This window comes from Talpa europaea (assembly GCF_964194135.1).
Source record: "Talpa europaea genome assembly, chromosome: 2".
Classification (NCBI taxonomy): Eukaryota; Metazoa; Chordata; class Mammalia; order Eulipotyphla; family Talpidae; genus Talpa; species Talpa europaea.
The window spans coordinates 6056767-6075032 of record NC_140068.1 but is presented as its reverse complement, the minus strand read 5'-3'; the positions used below and the strand labels follow the sequence as shown (position 1 = coordinate 6075032).

The window sequence follows — 18266 nt, the reverse complement described above, 5'->3', positions numbered from 1 at the left end:
GGGATTGGTATCAGCCTTTGAAACAAATGAGAAAGCTGGGATCACAAATGTCGGGGGGCCTTATAGAAATCTTTGGGCAGAGGGAGGTTTAGAACACAGGTCCCGGGTTTCCTAGTGCCAAGGGCTGCTCCCTCCTCAAATGTGTGAGAACGGTTTTCGGATGCTCAGGTATAATTGCCCACAAAATTAAAGTGATGTCATTCTCTACTTTGGGAACTTTCTCCAATTATCCAAAATTCTTAGAAAAGTATTTCTTATCATGTATATAGCAAATAAGGCGTGAGCTATTAGAATCCCAACTCAAAGTGGCCTCGCTGCAAGACATGTCTTGCCAACTGTTGGTGAATGCTGAAGGCTCAGACTGTTTAGAAGCCAAAGAAAAAGTCCATGTTATTGGAAATCGTCTCAAACTTCTCTTGAAGGAGGTCAGTCATCATATCAAGGATCTGGAGAAGCTGCTAGACATGTCGGGCAGTCAGCAGGTAAGCTCTAAAAAGATAGCACTGTGTAGCATTTCTTTCTTCCCTGTTTTTCAACATTTTTTTTTTTTATTGGAGGTAACATTGCATTAACATGATATAAGTTTCAGGTGTGCGTCATTGAAATCCTCATGCATATGTACTCATTAAGCTAAAAGTCCATTTCTGTCCTTTACAATGGCATTGCCCCTTGGTATCAGTTTCCTCACCTCTTTTTTTCTTTACCTTCTGGCAACCACTTTTTGGTCTTGTACTCCAAAAGTTGACTTTCGTTTTATTTAGTGCATCTGTCTGTTTTCCTTAAATACTACATGAGTTATTATACAGTATTTGCCTTTCTCTGACTGGTTTATTTCAGTAGGCATAATACCCTCTAGGTCCATCCATGTTCTTGCAAATGGCAAGATTTCATCTTTTTTATAGCTGCATAGTATTCCAATATATATATATATATATATATATATATATATATATATATCCCACACCTTTTTTATCCATTCATCTGTTAGTGCACACATAGGTTGTTTTTAGCTCTTGGCTGTTGTAAATAATGTTGCAATAAACATGGGGGAATATATATCTCTTCAAATTAGTATTTTTGTATTTATCAGGTAAATAACAGAAGTAGGGTAACTGGATCTTCTGGAATATCTATTTTCAATTTTTTAAAGAAGTTCTTAACGACTTTCCATAATGGTTGCACCACCAGTTTATATTCCTATCAACAGTGTCTAGAGTTCCCTTCTCTCCAACTCGTGTTTATTTCTTATGGAGCATAGCCATTCTCACAGGTGTGAGGTGTTGTCTCTCTGATGTTTCAATCTGCATTTCCTTAAAACAGATGATGCACCTCTTTTCATGTTCCTGCTAGCCATTTGTAGGTCTTCTCTGGAGAAATGCTCTTCCTATTCTGTGCCCATTTTTAAAACAGATAGTTTTGTTTAACTCTTGAGTTCCATGAGTTCCTAGTATACTTTGAATTGCCATATAATGTACAAATATCTTCTCCCATTCAGTAAGGTCTTTTTGTTTGGATGCAAGTTTCTTTTGCCATGCAGAAGTTTTTTGAGATTGATGTAATCTCATTTGCTTATTTTTGGTTTTGTTTCCCTTGTAGCTAAGCTGAGTCCCCAAACACATCTCTATGGCTGATGTGAAAGGAGTATTCACTTCCCTGTTTTCTTCTATGTATTTTATGTTTTTTTATTTAAATATTTTATTTTATATAATTCTTACATCTTTTTTCATCTTTGCACAATGTATGTATTTTCATTTTGGTTATATTCCCCATACAATTGCACCCTCCCCCCCTTATTTTGATTCTAGTCCTTCCTTTCTCTGCCCCTCCCTCCCTATTTTAAGGTTTTACATCTTCCATTCAGGTCCATTTTGAGTTAGTGTTTGTATACAGTATTAGATAGTGGTCTAGCTTCATTCTTTTGCATGTGTCTGTCTCTTCCTCGCCCCATTGTAAACTCTTGACTCATAAATGAGTTGTCCATATATGTGTGGTTATTTTTAGGCTTCCATATGTGTGTCTGCTTTTATTCTACTTCCGATCTGTTTTAGTTACTATCGCTGTGTGGTATAGTTTGAAGTTATAGAGCTTGATATCTCCGTTTTTGTTTTATTATCTCAGGAATGTTTATTGTGTCAGGGTCTTTTGTAGTTCCACATAAATTTCATGATTTTCCATTCTTTCTGTGAAGAATGCCACTGGAAGTCTGATAAGGATTGCATTGACTCTGTATATTACTTTACTACTATAATTGTTTTAATAATGGTAATTCTTTTCAATCCATGAGCACAGAATAACTTTCCATTCTTTGTGTCTATTTCTTTCAACCTTGTCTTATGGCTTATGCTGTACATGCATTTTACTTCATTGTTTAAATATATTCCAAGGTATTTATTTTTACATGACTAAATGGGATTGTTTTCCTGATTTTTCTTTCCGCTAGTTCATTATATGCATATAGAAATGCAACAGATTTTTGTATATTAATTTTGCAACCTGCCACAGCACTGTATTTATTATGTCTAAGAGCTTTTTACCTGAGCCTCTGGGTATATTATGGTTTGCTTTGATTTGATTATTTTGGCCTTTGTTGACTTCTGTGCTGAGGTATTTACATTTATTGTGTCAACGGGAGGAAGATGGAGCCTTCCAGTGACTGTTGCAAATGCTGGGAAGGGAGATGTGGTTCACATGCCTGAAACCATGGATCTCTTTCCTCTCTGGGATCCCAGATGAGAGATTTGACAGTCTGTTTATTATCAAGTCATTGCACAAAGTCCATATTCTCAAACAGTAGAGGGGTGGGAGTACAGTCTAAGCACCCTCTCTTTGTCCCCCTTACTGGGGTAGTGGCCTATGTGGAGCTACCGAGCTCCTCCACGTGGGCTTCACCTAGATCATGGGTTTGTGCCTCCAAATCATTTCCCCTCTTCTTACCTTGTGGTCCCTGGCCAGGCCAGCTGTTCTGCTCTCTGTGTCCCTTGCCCTAAGCCACAGCCTCCAGACATATTTCACTGCTTCTATCAGTGAAGTCTGAGTCCCCTCTCTGCCCAGTCTGGTTCAGTTTGTGTTGGTCTCTGAGGTACAAGGAGTGCTTCAATCTCACCCAGAGCCTCAGGCCTCTCCTGCCATAGTGAGTTAGTTGTTAGCTGTTAAATGTTCTTCTTGGCAGCCAAGCAAGGAAACTTCACTGTTACCATCTTGGTGATGTTTTCTCTCTGTGGATCATTTCTACCTTAGAAAGACTTTGAATATAGCACATGCCAGAATAGAGCATACACTCTATCACTGCTCTTACAATTCTTGTCTCAAAATAATAAAGCAACTCATACTTTTATAATATGACTGCTTTAAATTTTATTACATCTAAAAGGCCTTTGACCTTTTACTGCTAACCCTATTACCAACACAATTGTGGCATTTTATGTCACAGTTTATTTATGTACTGGCAGGTTTCTAGCTACACAGCTGTGATTGATCACAGCTAATTGTTACATTTAAGTTTTGTATTCAAATCCTAGGAACATGAATTTCTTGACATAGACAACAAGTAATTCATGGAAAATGTCTTTTGCTCAATTATTTTTTAGATGTTTTTTTAATTACTGCATCGTGGTCACATTGTTAGCTTTGAGAAATACATTTGTGCAAAGAGAGATGCTTGGTCAGATTTCAAATTCAATTGTGAAATCCTGTAATGAACGCTTTTGCCCTTCTGTAAGCTTAGGAAAAAACATCCCCTCTGAATAAAAGCAGTCTGAAAACAGGACAATTTCCGATGCAGAAAGGAAGGCTCCTGGATGACTGTTTTGTTTCTAACTCAGTGGATGGGCTTCCTCTAGCCTGAACAACCTGCCACTGCTGGGCAGATCACTTCACTTCCTTCATTTCCACTTACATCTGTGACTCAATGAAGTAATAAAGCTGCAAGTGACACAGAAACAACAAAGCTTTAGCTCTGTTTTCCAGAAGGGCCATGCTTACAAATGGGAAAGCTTAATACACTAGAAGCTTTAGGTTAAACTCTGTCTGTTCCAAGGAATGTTTTTTTTTTTTGTTTGTTTTGTTTTTGTTTTTTGTTTTAGGGGTTGGGGTTGGTTTGAGAATTGCCTTAGGTCTGACGAAGCCATCGTTGTTCTGGGACATGGAATCATTAAAAGAATCTATTTCTCACATAGGATTTGTCTTCCTGGTCTTCAGCTGATGAACTGGACACCTCAGGATCCGTGAGTCCTACATCAGGGAGAAGCACCCCAAACAGGCAGAGAACGGTAACTTTCCACTGGTCATTTCCAGTTGGCCCATGGGAGGGAGTTCTGGGGAGCGAAGGCATTTGTACCCGCACAGGGCACCCATCCAGACAGGGCTGTCACACAGTGACACAGTGACATGCTGTTTGCTCAGCCCTGCTGCGTGCCCCCACTCACCCCTATGTGCACTCAGGAACTAAAAGAGTAGTTCTGTTTTCAGAAAATCAGGGTTTAATGTGCGGTTGGTTTGCAAGGAGACATTATTTTGCTCCAAGAGCCATTTCTAGAATGAGCCCTTAGATGGCTCCTCCTTTCAAACCAACACCAACATCGTCCACCTAAAAATGTAGGCTCCATGGTAGGGTCCCTCAGCCCGAGGTGGACACAGCTGCGAGACCCCTGTATTTAATAGGCAAGTGGAGGCTCTGCTGATGCTCCAGCCAAGACTCCTCAAGGATTTTGGTGACTGTCCTGCCCCCCAAAAGGCATCAACTTTAGACAGCTTACCCACGAGGCCTGTGGGGGGCCACCTCACTGGCACACAACGAGGAGGAAGAGACAAATTTGTCCCTTACCCTCTATACCCGATTTCTCTGTGTAATTAGAAGCTTGTTTTTTTTTTGTTTTGTTTTGTTTTTTGTCCAGCTTTATGATTAGATTCATTTTTATTATCATTCCATTTTCCTTAGTTTTTAGAAGTATTGATTTTGTTTGTACTTTTCTGTTGTTTATAAACTTAAGTTCTATGCTGATAAATGTTATTATCCTTTTTAAGATTGTTCTTGACTACATTCACTAGTTTCCTGTAGATCCTAGTTTAAGAATGTGAAGGAATACTGGCTTTTCATGTCTTCCTTTAGCCTTTATGGAATCTGAATATTCAACTGGTTGGTCTTCATCACTTTACAAAGAACAATCTCTTACTACTGTTGTTATTTTTTATGTACCGAGAATTTTAATACTGCATCAGTGTTCTCGAAGATGAAAAAAATATGTAAAGTATATTTGAAATGCAGAGCATGACATTGAATTGATTTTGCGTCTCTTGTAAGTAAATACACAGATCATCTTGGATAGCATAGTCATTTGTATTTTTATCATGTGAAATAAGGGGAAATACACCTATTCTGATATGGATTCCCAAATGACAATTTATGCTTATTTCAATAATGAGAGAAATGCAAATTTTTCAGCCCAAGAAAAGCCAGTTTCCTTAATTCATGGGTACTGATCATTTCATTTGATTTATTTTTCCTTTGCTGCACTTTTAGTTTTTTAATTTTCATTAGTAGCTTGTCTTTATTTGCCTGGACTGAACATTCTTCTTTCTTTACCCCCTGTTCATTGCAAACAGCCACGAGGCAAATGTAGTCCCTCACAGCCTGGACCCTCTGTCAACAGTCCACATAGCAGGTACCTTGTTCTCCTGGTTTCCACACTGTTCTAGAACTCCAAGAGGATGATGAAAATTGTCCATGATTTTGGTAGGCCTGTATGTGGTCTGCCTTGGGGTAGTTGAAAAATTACTTCCATCCTTTCCTAAAAAAATTGGAAGAAAGTTCTCTAACTGGAAAGTGCAAGTAAATCACAGAGCATAAAATATCTGGACCCCCCCCCCCCCAAAATTCTGTCTAACTCCACATTGGCCAGCTGGCACTTTCAACAGGGGTCCTCGTGTGCCACGGATTCGTTGCATGACTGGCACTAGAGCCATTGGTTCATGGCAGACTTTCATCATCCTCTTTATTTCTAGATTTTACAATAAGACAGGTAATAGATCAGTGAATTATTTTACCATTTCCCGGAACCCACAAATCTGAATAAAATATACTAACCTCCCCAGCTTTTCTTTTATTTTCATGTTTTATCCAGATTGTGGGTTTGGGATTCTCCAAATGGCAAGTCCTAATTTGGTGTTCATTTAAATTTTCTATAAGTACCTTCTCTCTTTTGCTTATCCTGAAACTTCTCTTCAGCCGCACACTCAGTCACTCACCCTCCTGACACCTGGCAGGCTCACCCCGGGCCTCCTGGAGCCCACCCAGCCACACTCCGCCCCACACCCGCCCAGCCCCTTGCTCTGCAGTAGCGGTGCTTCGCCTTCTCTGTCGTTGCTGTGGTGTCTGTGCTCCCTGCCCCGTCACTAATCAGTTCGTGTTGCCCTAGACAACTTTAAAACAATGAAAATCCTGTCCTCTTTGCTGATCTTTCATGCCGAGCCTAATAGTTTGCCCCTCTGGGACTGATCACCGCTGAGGAGGAATCCAAATTCCTGGAAGGAGGTGGGGGTGAGCCAGTGTAGCACCATAAACCACCCCGGAGTGACCACTTAGGTCTCCCAGCTGTGTGCTGAGAGGGACTGGCAGTTTTATATGGTCATTCCCGCTGAACTGAATCATGCAGAATGTATTTGGATGTGCTTTCTGATTTTAAGCCTCCCTTCACAACGCTTTTTATTCCTTTGGTTTGATTTGAAGATAATTTTGTGGGGCTTTTTTTTTTTGGTCCATAATGAAATATGAATGGAGAAAAATTCACAGGGGTTTTTAAAGATAATGATGGACTCATGTGAGAGCTCTGGTGTTTACTTAGCCCCTAGCTGGAAAGACGATTGTGTGTTTGAAACAGATCTTTGAATGACACAGTCCATCCTCTCCCCTCAAATTGCCGATGTGCCATCAACAGGGATGGGGAATATCCCCAAAGCGTTCCTTTTAGGATTCCAGAGATCATTTCTTTGGTTGGCATATAGGATGGCGCTGAGAAGGGTCACCGCTCTTCAGTGATGGTGTAACACCAAGAGCTGCCACCTTTTTCCCAAAGACAGAAGCTCTCTGCATTCCCCTGTGCTTTCAGACAGCCACCGGGTCTTCTGAATGTGTCAAAGGCATTGTTTATTAGGGCAGCAAGTGCTTCAACATGCTCCTAACCGTGCTCTACTGGTGGGACATGCTCACCAAGCACCTTTCGGCTCTGCTCTGCCCAGCGCTGTCTATTAACATTTCCCAGGGCGTGCCAAACAGTGTCCACTTTACTTTGCTTCTCAGAAGTGCCTGGAATACAAATGATCTTCACCTGAATGGCTAACTTCCTCAAACACCTTGGCAAGCACCTCGAACCTTCTTGTACTTCTTACCTCCTTGGCACCTCTGCTTGAGGTGCACTGAACCCTGGCAATGCCTTGCAGAGTCTGCTGGGAAAGAATTAGCTTCACCCATAATCGAGGTTGTCACAGTGTACCTTTCCATGGAGACTCCGGGGTACCTTGTGTTTGATCTTGCACTGGTCCAGCAAATTTCAAAGCCTCATTGCAAAAGCACAGAGTTGAGTATATTGACCCCAGCAATCCACAGTGGGAAAATTTTAGAATTATTCATCCTGAGAGAAGAAAAAAGAGTAAGTTGGAAGAAACTGGGTATTTGTATGCAGGGAGAGATTTCTTATTTCTTATTATTGTTTTTCGAAGTCACATATAAATAATATCTATTGTTTGCCTACTCTGTGTTCCAGTTTGATAGTCGGCCACTATTCTGTGTTCTTTTCAACAATATTCTAAGCCTACAGATGAATCCATGCCAGTATTTACTGTACACCTACAATGCTTAGGTCCTGGGCTTACAAAATTAATACAAAATGATTCCTGCCATTAGAAGATTTGCAAAGTGTCTGATTCTAGAGATTCCCTAAATCAATTATAAGTAGCTTCCCAAGGCTCCTTATAATTCTAAACATCTGAAAAACATCTGCCCGTATGTTCCTAACTACATCCATGGTTATTTTAGATAGAACCTATTTAAGAAGCGTGCTTCCCAAGGCACTATTTTTGATAGTCCAGCTTGTTTTTTCTACTTTGGCTTAAAAATGTCTAACCTTATTTCCAATGATTCTTCAAAACTTCCCTGTAGATTAGTTGAAGTTGACAGACAGGAAGATTTCACACCATTTTTCATCAAAGCAAAGGATCAACTGCTCTGTAGTCCAGAGTGAATCGCCGATACCACACTAAGGTCTCAAACTATAAAATTCAAAATTCCTCAGGACACCTTTGGTCTGGGACACCTTCTACTCTGGGAACTACGACTGAATAGTGGCCCGTGACTAGCTGAAACACTGAGAAGGAGGGAAAAAGACCTCCTTTAAAATGTGTTCAAGGTAGCCTAATATATCTAAACAAGCACAGAAAGATTGTGTTTCTGTTTTTGTTTTTTGCATATACCCCCAGGGCCTTACTGAAAACACTTCTGTATCTTATGGAATTTTTTTTTCAAGTCTTTTCCATCAGATTCCACCCTGGGGATCTATTTTTTCAAAGCTTTTATAGAGCCTCAGCATAAAGCAGGGCAGGCTGGCCCCAGGGCTGCGGACAGCTGCAGGAAAAAGCCCCCCCCCACCACCATGACTCTGTGTTAATATTTTGAGTATGCATTCCCGTGTTTCCAGGCAACAAGTCAGGCATTTTGGGAAATGCATCACATCTTTAAAAGCACTCTTAGTACATCAGGAATGTTTCCCTAGGAGGAAAGGCTGAATCCAGCCAAGTCCCAAGGGTCTGAGTCAGTGCACACTTGCTTTAATGACACAGATGATAGCAATAAGTTGCAGACAATAATGATAAGTTGCTGACATTTATTTAACATTTCACTCTAAGCATTGTATACGTGTCACCTCATATAACCCCCATGACATGGCTATACTCCCAATTGAAAGGCAAGAGCACAGGTAGTGAAGGGCATGAGACTTAGAATTTGAACCCAGATCGACCTGACTCTTCTGTTGGTTAGCTTGTTAACTGCTTCACTCTACCCAAAGGCTATTGGTCCTTGGGATACTTCAAACAGTAGTTCCAGGACAGGGGCAAGCACTACTGGCTGCCAGAGTTAGTTTAGGACCAGCCAGAATATTCAGCTGAGCAAGAGGAAACTGCAATTTTCCATCGATACCAAAAGCTTGACTGTTGACCTGTGTATCCAAGGAAGGCTCTAGGCATCAAAGGCGATTCACACAAGAGAGGGCTACATCATAGACAACCCAGAAATATCCTCACCGTAAATTCCTATTAGCACCCTACCAGTATCATTCAGATGTACCCAAATCTGAATGAATGTGGAGGAGAAAAATCAATATTTACATGTAGAAAATAGTACATCTGTGCTAGACAGAATTATCTGAAACATCCCTATTGATTAAGTCTAGAAATAATTTCATAATTTCATTGTTCCTTCATAGAGTCCTCACTGGCATCTATTTATCTCATCATAAGGTCAGTGGAGAAAATAATGTGTGTGACCAGGGAGAGAGTTGTCTTCTTTGCCTTATCAAATTGCCCAAGGCTTTAGAAACCTTAGGTGTTCTTAGTCAATAGATAAATATTGAAAATTCCTTTTTGTTGGTAATAGAAATTCTAAACAGGTTCATGCTAAAGAAGAGGCTCCTTCAGGCAGGGTGAAACCCTAGAAATTGCCCTAAGGGGGTGGCATTTCTCGCTGTAGATAGATGGGGCATTTGCAAGCATAGTAAAGTGCATGGAAGCTTGCCAAGCACTGTGTGTTCTCTTTGTCCCCATCTCATCCCATGACTTCTCCTAGGTTGGCACTCTTCAACATCAGTAGGCATGCACTAATTAATTTTTAATAAGGGATGCTCTGATGTGGTTCAGTGTCCCATGTCCCTTAACAGATTCCATAACATATGAGCCCATTTCCAAAATGGTGACCTTTTCAGTTTTTCTCGGTCAGTATGAGGCCCCTGGTTTCCACCTTGGTCTTTGGCTCATTGCTCAAGGGAAATAATGATTGACAGACAGGAACTCTTCAGCACTGTCAGTCAGATTGTAATTCCAACTTTGTGCATAAATCTGCCCATCGCTAGTGTCCTTAAATGCTTCCTCAAGAAAATGAGTCAGTGAGATGTCTCCTTCATTTTACTCAAATATTTAATGGTGAGGAAACATGGGCTCTCTTGGGCTTCTGTTATAACTCATCCAATGACAAGTGGTGAGTGTTGTTTGCCAGCACAGATTTTCTGGTCAAGGGAAAAAAATAATGAAGAAAAATTCAGTCCAAAGCTCATGGGTAACCATCCCATTGTTCTCAAGACGCTAGGCAAATTATTGAATCATAAGGTGTCTGGCCCTGATGATTTGAGGATATTAGTACACAGAGATCAAAGAGACAAAATTATTTGCCCAGACAGAATGCCCTCATATGCACGTTCCAACACTGATCTCATGTAATGCTGTGAGGCCTTATGGTAAGAGGCTTTTATCTTAGACATGAGGAAATCACTTCCAATTTGGGATACAATGTTTATCTTCTTTGCATCTGCATGTGAGATACCTGTGGCATAGTGTGGCCTGGATGGCTGCTTTTTGAGTTTCCAAACTACAGAACATTTCAGTAAATATTGGTAGGCAGGGACTTTGTGGAACCCCTGCATTCCTGCTAACACTTCCTTTAATTGAGGGGTTGAGAGCAAGTCATTCACCCTACCTGTGAGAGCTCAAGTTCAGGGAGTTAAAATCCCAGGATTAACATTTTGATTCTGCCACTTGCTCTCCGTATAATCTTGAGCCAGTTACTTCATCTCTTGAGCCCTCTTTTCATCATCTATAAAAGGAAGACCGCAAGCAAACCCTTCTTCCAAGGATTATTGCTGAGACTGAGAGAACTGAAGATAGAGACTTAGTGTGTTGCCCAGCAATTAGAAGAATAAATGTTAATTGTCAGTAGTGACTTAGATACAAAATTTGGAGATGGATTCAATTCCATCTAAGACCTTATCTCAATATTAATATTTTGTAATATTTTATAATTAAAATATTTTATCATTAGATATCCCAAAACATTTCTATTTTCCCCTTCCATTAGTAGGTTTGTGCTGTGATTGTTTTATGCCCTACAATATTTTCACAAAATACGTAATTTTTCCTACTCAGTTCCTTAGAAATAACTCATTGGTCTTTACATGAGGATAGTTTATCAGTTTGACCACTAGATGGTGATTGAACTCTTGTGGCCTCTTAGTTGGTAGACTGCTTACACAGACCAATTAATGTATGACATAAAACATGGAACTTTTGGGTTAGTAAACCACTTAGTCTAATTTAAACCAAGGGGTTGAAAATGAGATTGGCACAGAGCGGTGGAGTTGTTCAAGGTTACACAGCCATCAGTTATACATTTCAGAAAAGAACATGGTTCCAATTTAGGCCAGTGATTTGTTTTTGGATTATTTTGTCTTTTCATTACACTACAAGACTGTGTTAGAAACACAGGGTGGTGCAAAACATCTTGGGGCCTCTGTCGGACCAGTCAGCTTGGCTCCCATACGTCTTGGTGGCTCAGTAAAAGAGTCTTGAGTAGGCTTTTGTTCCCCGTTAAGGGGATTATGTTTACTTTTTGTTTTTACATTTATATTCCCTGGTGCCACCCATAACCCAAACTGATGCCAGTGGTTTCTGTTTTCAACATTAATAGCTAGCAAGTAACTGGAAACAGTGTTGTCATACAAAAAACATCCAAATTAATCATTTCCATTTTTCTACATTCTTATTTGCCAGTGGGTTCATGTTTAACATCCTTGTCCTTAGTGATATTAAGGTCTTTTAGGGAATTCAAACTAGGTGTGACAGGATGCATCTTCTTGGTATATCTATTTTTGTTGCCCCTGCCATGATGTGTGTGTGTGTGTGTGTGTGTGTGTATGTGTACAAATGACTCTCAGAAAATAATATTCTTCATCTTTTCCATTAGTAACTGAACATAACATTCATGGATGATCAGAATGGGAAAATGGGGGCACCCCATCCTGAATTTACTTACACATTCAGTATTTCACAGGCAGTCTTCCCTATGAGTTCTGAGATTCTTGCCTAATCTCTAATGCACTGTTTAAAGGTAGACAGGAAGCTAAAAGTGGGAAGAAAAACTTGGGGAACTTTGAGTCTAAGAAGAGCCTTCAAGATGAAAACCTGTCCTCTGTAGAACATTTGGGTCTGTTTCCCAGAGTCACGCAGAGTTAGTGATAGGTAGGATCAGCCTAGAACCTTCGTCACTCGACACCAGTGTTCTGTGACTGGCAACACGCCTTCCTTGTTCCTAGAGCTTTAGAATCCACTAATGTCAGGGCCAGATGCTGATCCAGTGCAAGATGAAACCAGGGTCCACTCTAAGATTAAGCTTTATGGGTCTGTGCAAAATGACAAGGGCTGCTCTCTAGTCTCGCTGCATGGGTGTTAGCACATCCAGGATGACTAGACTGGGTACATTGGAAGATTCTGAAAGCAACTAATGTTGCCTAATGGTACTGCTGATATTTTTAAACCAAAAGCGTTCTCCATTTTAACGATGCTGGATCTACTGAAGTAACACAGGTAGAACGTGTGTAGAGTAGTTATCTTTGTTAATGGAAAGTGTTTTACCAAATTAAGGGGTGGAATTTGAACTGAATTAGTTAAATGACAAAATGCTGATTTTTCATCAGTCCAGTTTCCAGATAACTCTTCATGTGGTGGTGGGAGATGGCCAGAAGGCTGGCAGCTGCTGCCAGGCGGGGTTGTCTCTGGCCTGGTCCTTCAGCTTCCAGGAAGGTGAGGAAGAGGAGGGCAGCCGCCATCCAATATTTGAGGTATCTGAATGATTTATGTCAATTTTTCTCTCAGGTCCATAAGAGGTGGCTCCGATTCCTCCCTTTCTGAGCCTCGGCCAGCTCGCTCCGGCCGAGCCTTCCTGTTCAGAGTCCTCCGAGCTGCTCTTCCTCTCCAGCTCCTCCTGCTGCTCCTCATCGGGCTCGCCTGCCTGGTTCCGATGTCCGACGAGGACTACAGTTGTGCCCTTTCCAACAATTTTGCCCGATCATTCCACCCCATGCTCAGATACACGAATGGCCCTCCTCCGCTCTGAACCGCTGCTGCCAACTGCAGCAGCCTTGGTAGCGTGAGAGGATTTAGCCCAAAGCAATCCCCAACTAGCAAAAAGCGGACCTGCAGCCCGGCGAAAGCCCTCAGTGTGGCAGCTTTAGCTCTCCTCCAAATCCCACCGTGCTGACCGTGGCCTCAGAGATGGAGGCCAGACCGTGGCAGGAGGAGAGCAAATGGACGACAGAAGGTTTGGAAGAAATTGGGCTTGAAATGCTGAGCCTCAGCACTAAGAGATCAAGGACTTCCAAGGACCCCTGGAATGGTGCTGTCCATCCATTCAAAGAACAACACTCCTTGCGCGCCATTTCCATACGGAACAATCTCCTGGCCAAGCAGCGCTGAGGAGATTGCAGAACCTGTAACATACAGTTTTTAAGAGCTTATCCAACAGCTTCCTTTTTACCTTGTTTTCCTTTGGGGCATGATTTCGCACCGTTGCTTTAGAAGCACAAGCTGTAAATCTAACAGGCACTTTTTTAAAAAGTAAAAGAGTAACTGGATGTAATAAATAAGATCATCAAAGGCTTTATGTGAAAAAAAGTTGAATGTTATAGTAAAAACAAAAGATATTTATGTATGTACAGTTTGCTAAAGCCAAGTTTTGTTTGTATTGATTTATTTGCATTTATTATAGAGACTATAAAATATTTTGTCTGTGCTTTCTTTCTTAGGTGTCAGATTTTTATTAGGAAGACTTGTGGAGGGGTGGGGCGGGAGGAGATCTGAAGCACAGAGCATGGCGGAGCAGCAGACGCAGAGAGAAGAGACCTTCTGCTGCACCACATGCGCTCTAGCTCCATGCCCCCTTCTGGGGGCTAACTCCCACGCTCCTTGCGGGTAAGCTCCCTGGCCGGGGCTTGAACTCAGGCCACAGTGGTGTGAGCGCTGAGACTAACCCCTAGGCCATCCTGGGGGCCCTGCCAGAGGCTTAGTTAAATGGAGCCTTTAACCTTTATTAGGAGGCTTCAGGAGAACTACTGACAGCTGCTTCTCCAGCAAGTCAGAAGAGACTACGGCTGCCCTTCCCTTCCCTTCCCTTCCCTCAGTGATCATCACTGTCTCCTCCTAGGGCCCCTGGGCGCTGAGGGAAGATGGCTTTCAGCAGCACCTCCATGTCTTCATCGGTGACAAGAGGGGGCAAAGTATGGGGATTTTTCAAGTGTAAAGTATTTTTCATTGATGAATCAGAAGAAAAACCTACACAGTTCAGAAAGTAATCAGGATTGTACTGATCCTGAAAGATTTCTTTGGTGATGATCGTGTATAAAATCAATATTTAGAAGTTTCTAGAGATTTAAGTATGCAGACTTCTGATGTCCTCATAGAATAATGAATGCTCTTAGTGAGCTGAAGAGACTCAAAAAAACAAAGTAAATAATCCAGTCACAAAATGGGCAGAAGAGATAAAAAGGAACCTCTCCAAAGAGGAAATGCAAATGGCCAACAGGCACATGAAAAAATGTTCAGCATCACTTGCAATCAGGGAAATGCAAATCAAAACTACCATGAGATACCATCTCACACCAGTGAGAATGGCACATATTAAAAAAACTAGCAACAACAAATGTTGGCGAGGGTGTGGAGAAAAAGGAACTCTCCTGCACTGCTGGTGGGAGTGCAACCTGGTCCAACCACTGTGGAGAGCTGTGTGGAGATTTCTGGACCTACTAAACATAGAGCTTCCATAGGATCCAGCAATTCCACTCCTAGGTATTTACCCAAAGGACACAGATACATTAATTCTAAAGGGCACCTGCACCCCTATGTTTACAGCAGCATTGTCCACAATAGCCAAGCTTTGGAAACAACCCAAATGCCCAAAAATAGATGACTGGATCAAGAAGATGTGGTCCATATACACCATGGAATATTACTCAGCATTCAAAAAAGACAAACTCATGCCATTTGCAGCCACATGGATGGAGCTGGAAGGGATCATGCTCAGCGAAATAAGCCAGAAAGAAGATGAAAAACACCGGATGGTCTCACTCATAGCAGGAATCTAGAAACCAGCAAAGCACCTGTAGTCCATGACCTTAGTCTATCCTTTGCACTTGTTTTCTTCACATTGTATAGAAGAAATGGATTAAGTAGAAGAAGCCATACATTTCTGGGCATTAAAGAATAGTTTGTGTGGTTGTTCAGAATCATCTTGGAAGGTGCAGTGATTTATCTCTCCATATCCTCCAGATATTTCTTAGCTCGCAGTGTCTTCTAGTACCACCGTCTCTTCTCCCATCAGTATACACTCTGTTTGCCTTCCTTGCTCCTAGAAGCTGCCCAAGGACATAGGACAATATTCTAAGATCTTTCCAGGCCCTCCATGGATGGCAGTGGTTTCATATCACGCTTAAACAATCTCCTGAGGTTGTGACCAGAGATTCGTCCATTGTCGCTGCTCTCACAGACGCGCCAGGGCTCGGGAGCGGCGCTGGGGGGCGATGGGGTCCAGCACAGAGGACGGAGGCAGCTGCCGGGGTCCGGGAGTCTCCTGGCCAGAGCCCGCCACACGCTGCCTCGGGGCGCCCCAGCGTTAGCGGAGGCGCCGGAACTTCCGGACGGGTGGGGGCGGGGCGGCGCCTCTCTGTGCTTTCTTTCTGCCCCCTCAAAGATATGATCAATTTCCCTACTAAGCTGGCATTTAGCAGAAGCAACCTAAATGATTTTTTGCGTTTGTGTGTGGAATGAACGAAGCTGAAACATAGTGTGCATAAAAGAACAAGGATGATTCCTAAGACCTTTTTTTGCTTCCCAAGACCTTTTCATCTTTTCCTTTCCTTTTTTTTTTTTAAAGATTATTTATGCATACAAGAACTGGGGTACAGGCCAGAGATGTGGGGAGAGGGGTGGTGAGAGGAGTCACCAGAGACAGAGTGGGGAGCAGAACGGGCGGATCTACTGAAATACACTGCTGAGGGGAGCAGCGGGCGAGTTAGGAGAGGTCTGCTGCGCCTTGTGGGTAGCTCCCAGGCTGGGGATCAAACTTGTGCTGCAGAGGCTGCAGACAGCTGCATAGGTTGCATCTTAACCCCTTGCGCCACCAGAGAGGCCCTCTCCTTCCCTTTTTAACTCCATTACATAACTGGGATGTTTTCCCATGTTCTGACTGAAATTCCTTCTCCTTATGCATTTTCTTTTTTTTTTTTTAAGATTTATTTATTTATATATACAAGAACTGGGGTACAGGCCAGAGGTGTGGAGGGTGAGAGGATTCACCAGAGACAGAGTGGGGAACAGAACAGGCAGACTGACTGAAATACACAGCTGAGGGGAGCAGAGGGCGAGACAGGAGAGGTCTGCTGTGCCATGTGGGTAGCTCCCTGGCTGGCCGGGGGATCGAACTCGAGCTGCAGTGGCTGTGGATAGCTTCATAGGTTGTGTCTTAACTGCTTGTACCACCAGGGAGGCCCCATTCTTATGCATTATCTTAACTCTTTTTTCATACCCTTTCTTCACTCCACACCCTTCTATCGCTTTTTATTATCTATGAGAAGAAAGACAATTTCAGTCTACTATTCAAATCTGAACACACTAAGATTTTCTTCTGCCCCTTGGATCTTGCCAACTAGTGGTACTTGTGGAATGACTCGGTGCTTGTGACATTTAAATTCGCTTAATAATTGGAGGGGGAATGGCTCACAATCCAGGTTTCAGGCTTCTCACCAGCGGAAAGCGCTGGTGTCTCCTGCAGACATAGTCATTGCAACCTGGTGTCCGCCATCCCTTGAAGGATAGGAAGGTCGGTTTTTACATTTGCATTTCTGTCCTAACAATTTCTCTCGTTGCCGGTGCCAGCCTAACCCTATAGGTACTGGAGTCTACAAATCCTGCTCTGAATCAAATGTTCGAACCAAAGCGAAGTCCTCAGAGTTACCTGACGCTGTGTTTCACGGCTTCCATGAGCTGACGCCATGTTCCACGGTTTCCACGAGTGCCATCTCGACTGGGGGGCTGACTCCCTGGCTCATGCAGACCTTCTAATTCCATCTCTCGGGGTACAGCCTGGGAGCTTGCAGAGACAGAGCAGGAAACAGAACAGGCAGACTGACGAAATACACTGCTGAGGGGTGCAATGGGCGAGACAGGAGAGGTCTGCTCGCCATGTGGGTTGCCCTGAGGCCGGCCTCAACTGCCTGCGCCACCAAGGGAGGCCCGGAATAATATTTTAGTGATGAAATTTGCACAAGCAAACAAAGTCTTAGAAAAGGGAAGGACAGAGGAAATCCATAAAGCTAGATAGAGAAAAAAAGAATGAAGAGCTGAAAGTATGATGTAAGTGAAACTAATAAGAAACAAAAAAAATAGATACTGATCTTGGCCATGGCATAGTGTAAAGAGCCTATAACTTGAAGTCAAATAAACTTTAATTATAAGTCAAAAAAAATCCTAGATGTTACCAGAATTTAAAAAAAAAAAATTCAGAGAGGAGTGAAAGGTTTTTGGGGAAACCATGCCCCGGATGGCATGTTGCCTGCCAGAGAACCGGGGAGCAGTGGCTTCTCTTGTGTGAGAAGGGAGACCTTCAAAGACTCCAATGGGAAATTCAACAAACAGGCCTGAGATTTACTGTAAAAAGGCAGATTTGGGTAAACTAATTTACAGCCTATGTTCCGGGACCAAATATTCAGAAAGTAAGGCTACAGTGTGTTGCCAAGCCACATGAGAGCTTGTAAAGCAAAGAACAATGGAGTGAGTTGATTTATAAAAGTTGGTCACGACAAGAACAGGCTCTCAAGGAGCTGGTCTCCAAAGTGGGGTTCTCTGTCGCCATCAACATCACCAAACACATCCCTAGGGAATGGTGTGGCAGTCAGATCTTCTGAGTGTGTGCCGAAGAGTTCCAGAAAGGCCTGGCCAGTGGGGCCCACTGCCACCGAGGCACAGGAACCAAGCTCCTCAGGAGTCAGCGCACAAATAGGACCTCGTCCTTTCTGGCTTATTTTTATTCATTAAAAGCAGTCATCCCTCGGCATCTGAGGTATAGAGGAAGTCATACTTTCTTCCACCAATTACATTCCTAAAGGATAGGCCAACCCAAAATATTCAATACAGGGCCCCCCCACCTAAGACATGGCACTTGGGCACGTGAATTATTTTGAGCT

General features: G+C 42.5%; 1 protein-coding gene across 4 annotated transcripts in view; it reads left to right on the top strand.

Annotated features, from left to right (window-relative positions):
* SYNE1 (spectrin repeat containing nuclear envelope protein 1) overlaps positions 1–13147 on the top strand; it is a gene marked incomplete at both ends in the record, with an annotated part of 158373 nt that extends 145226 nt beyond the window's left edge. For 3 of the 4 annotated variants that reach the window (XM_084259624.1, XM_084259626.1, XM_084259625.1), the window contains 4 exons: positions 270–482; positions 4176–4268; positions 5602–5660; positions 12907–13147. In XM_084259624.1, the coding sequence (XP_084115750.1) occupies positions 270–482; positions 4176–4268; positions 5602–5660; positions 12907–13147 (606 nt within the window). The remainder of the gene's footprint in view (positions 1–269; positions 483–4175; positions 4269–5601; positions 5661–12906) is intronic. The other variant, XM_084259627.1, reaches the window with a different exon arrangement.
* Between the last annotated feature and the right edge of the window lie 5119 nt (positions 13148–18266).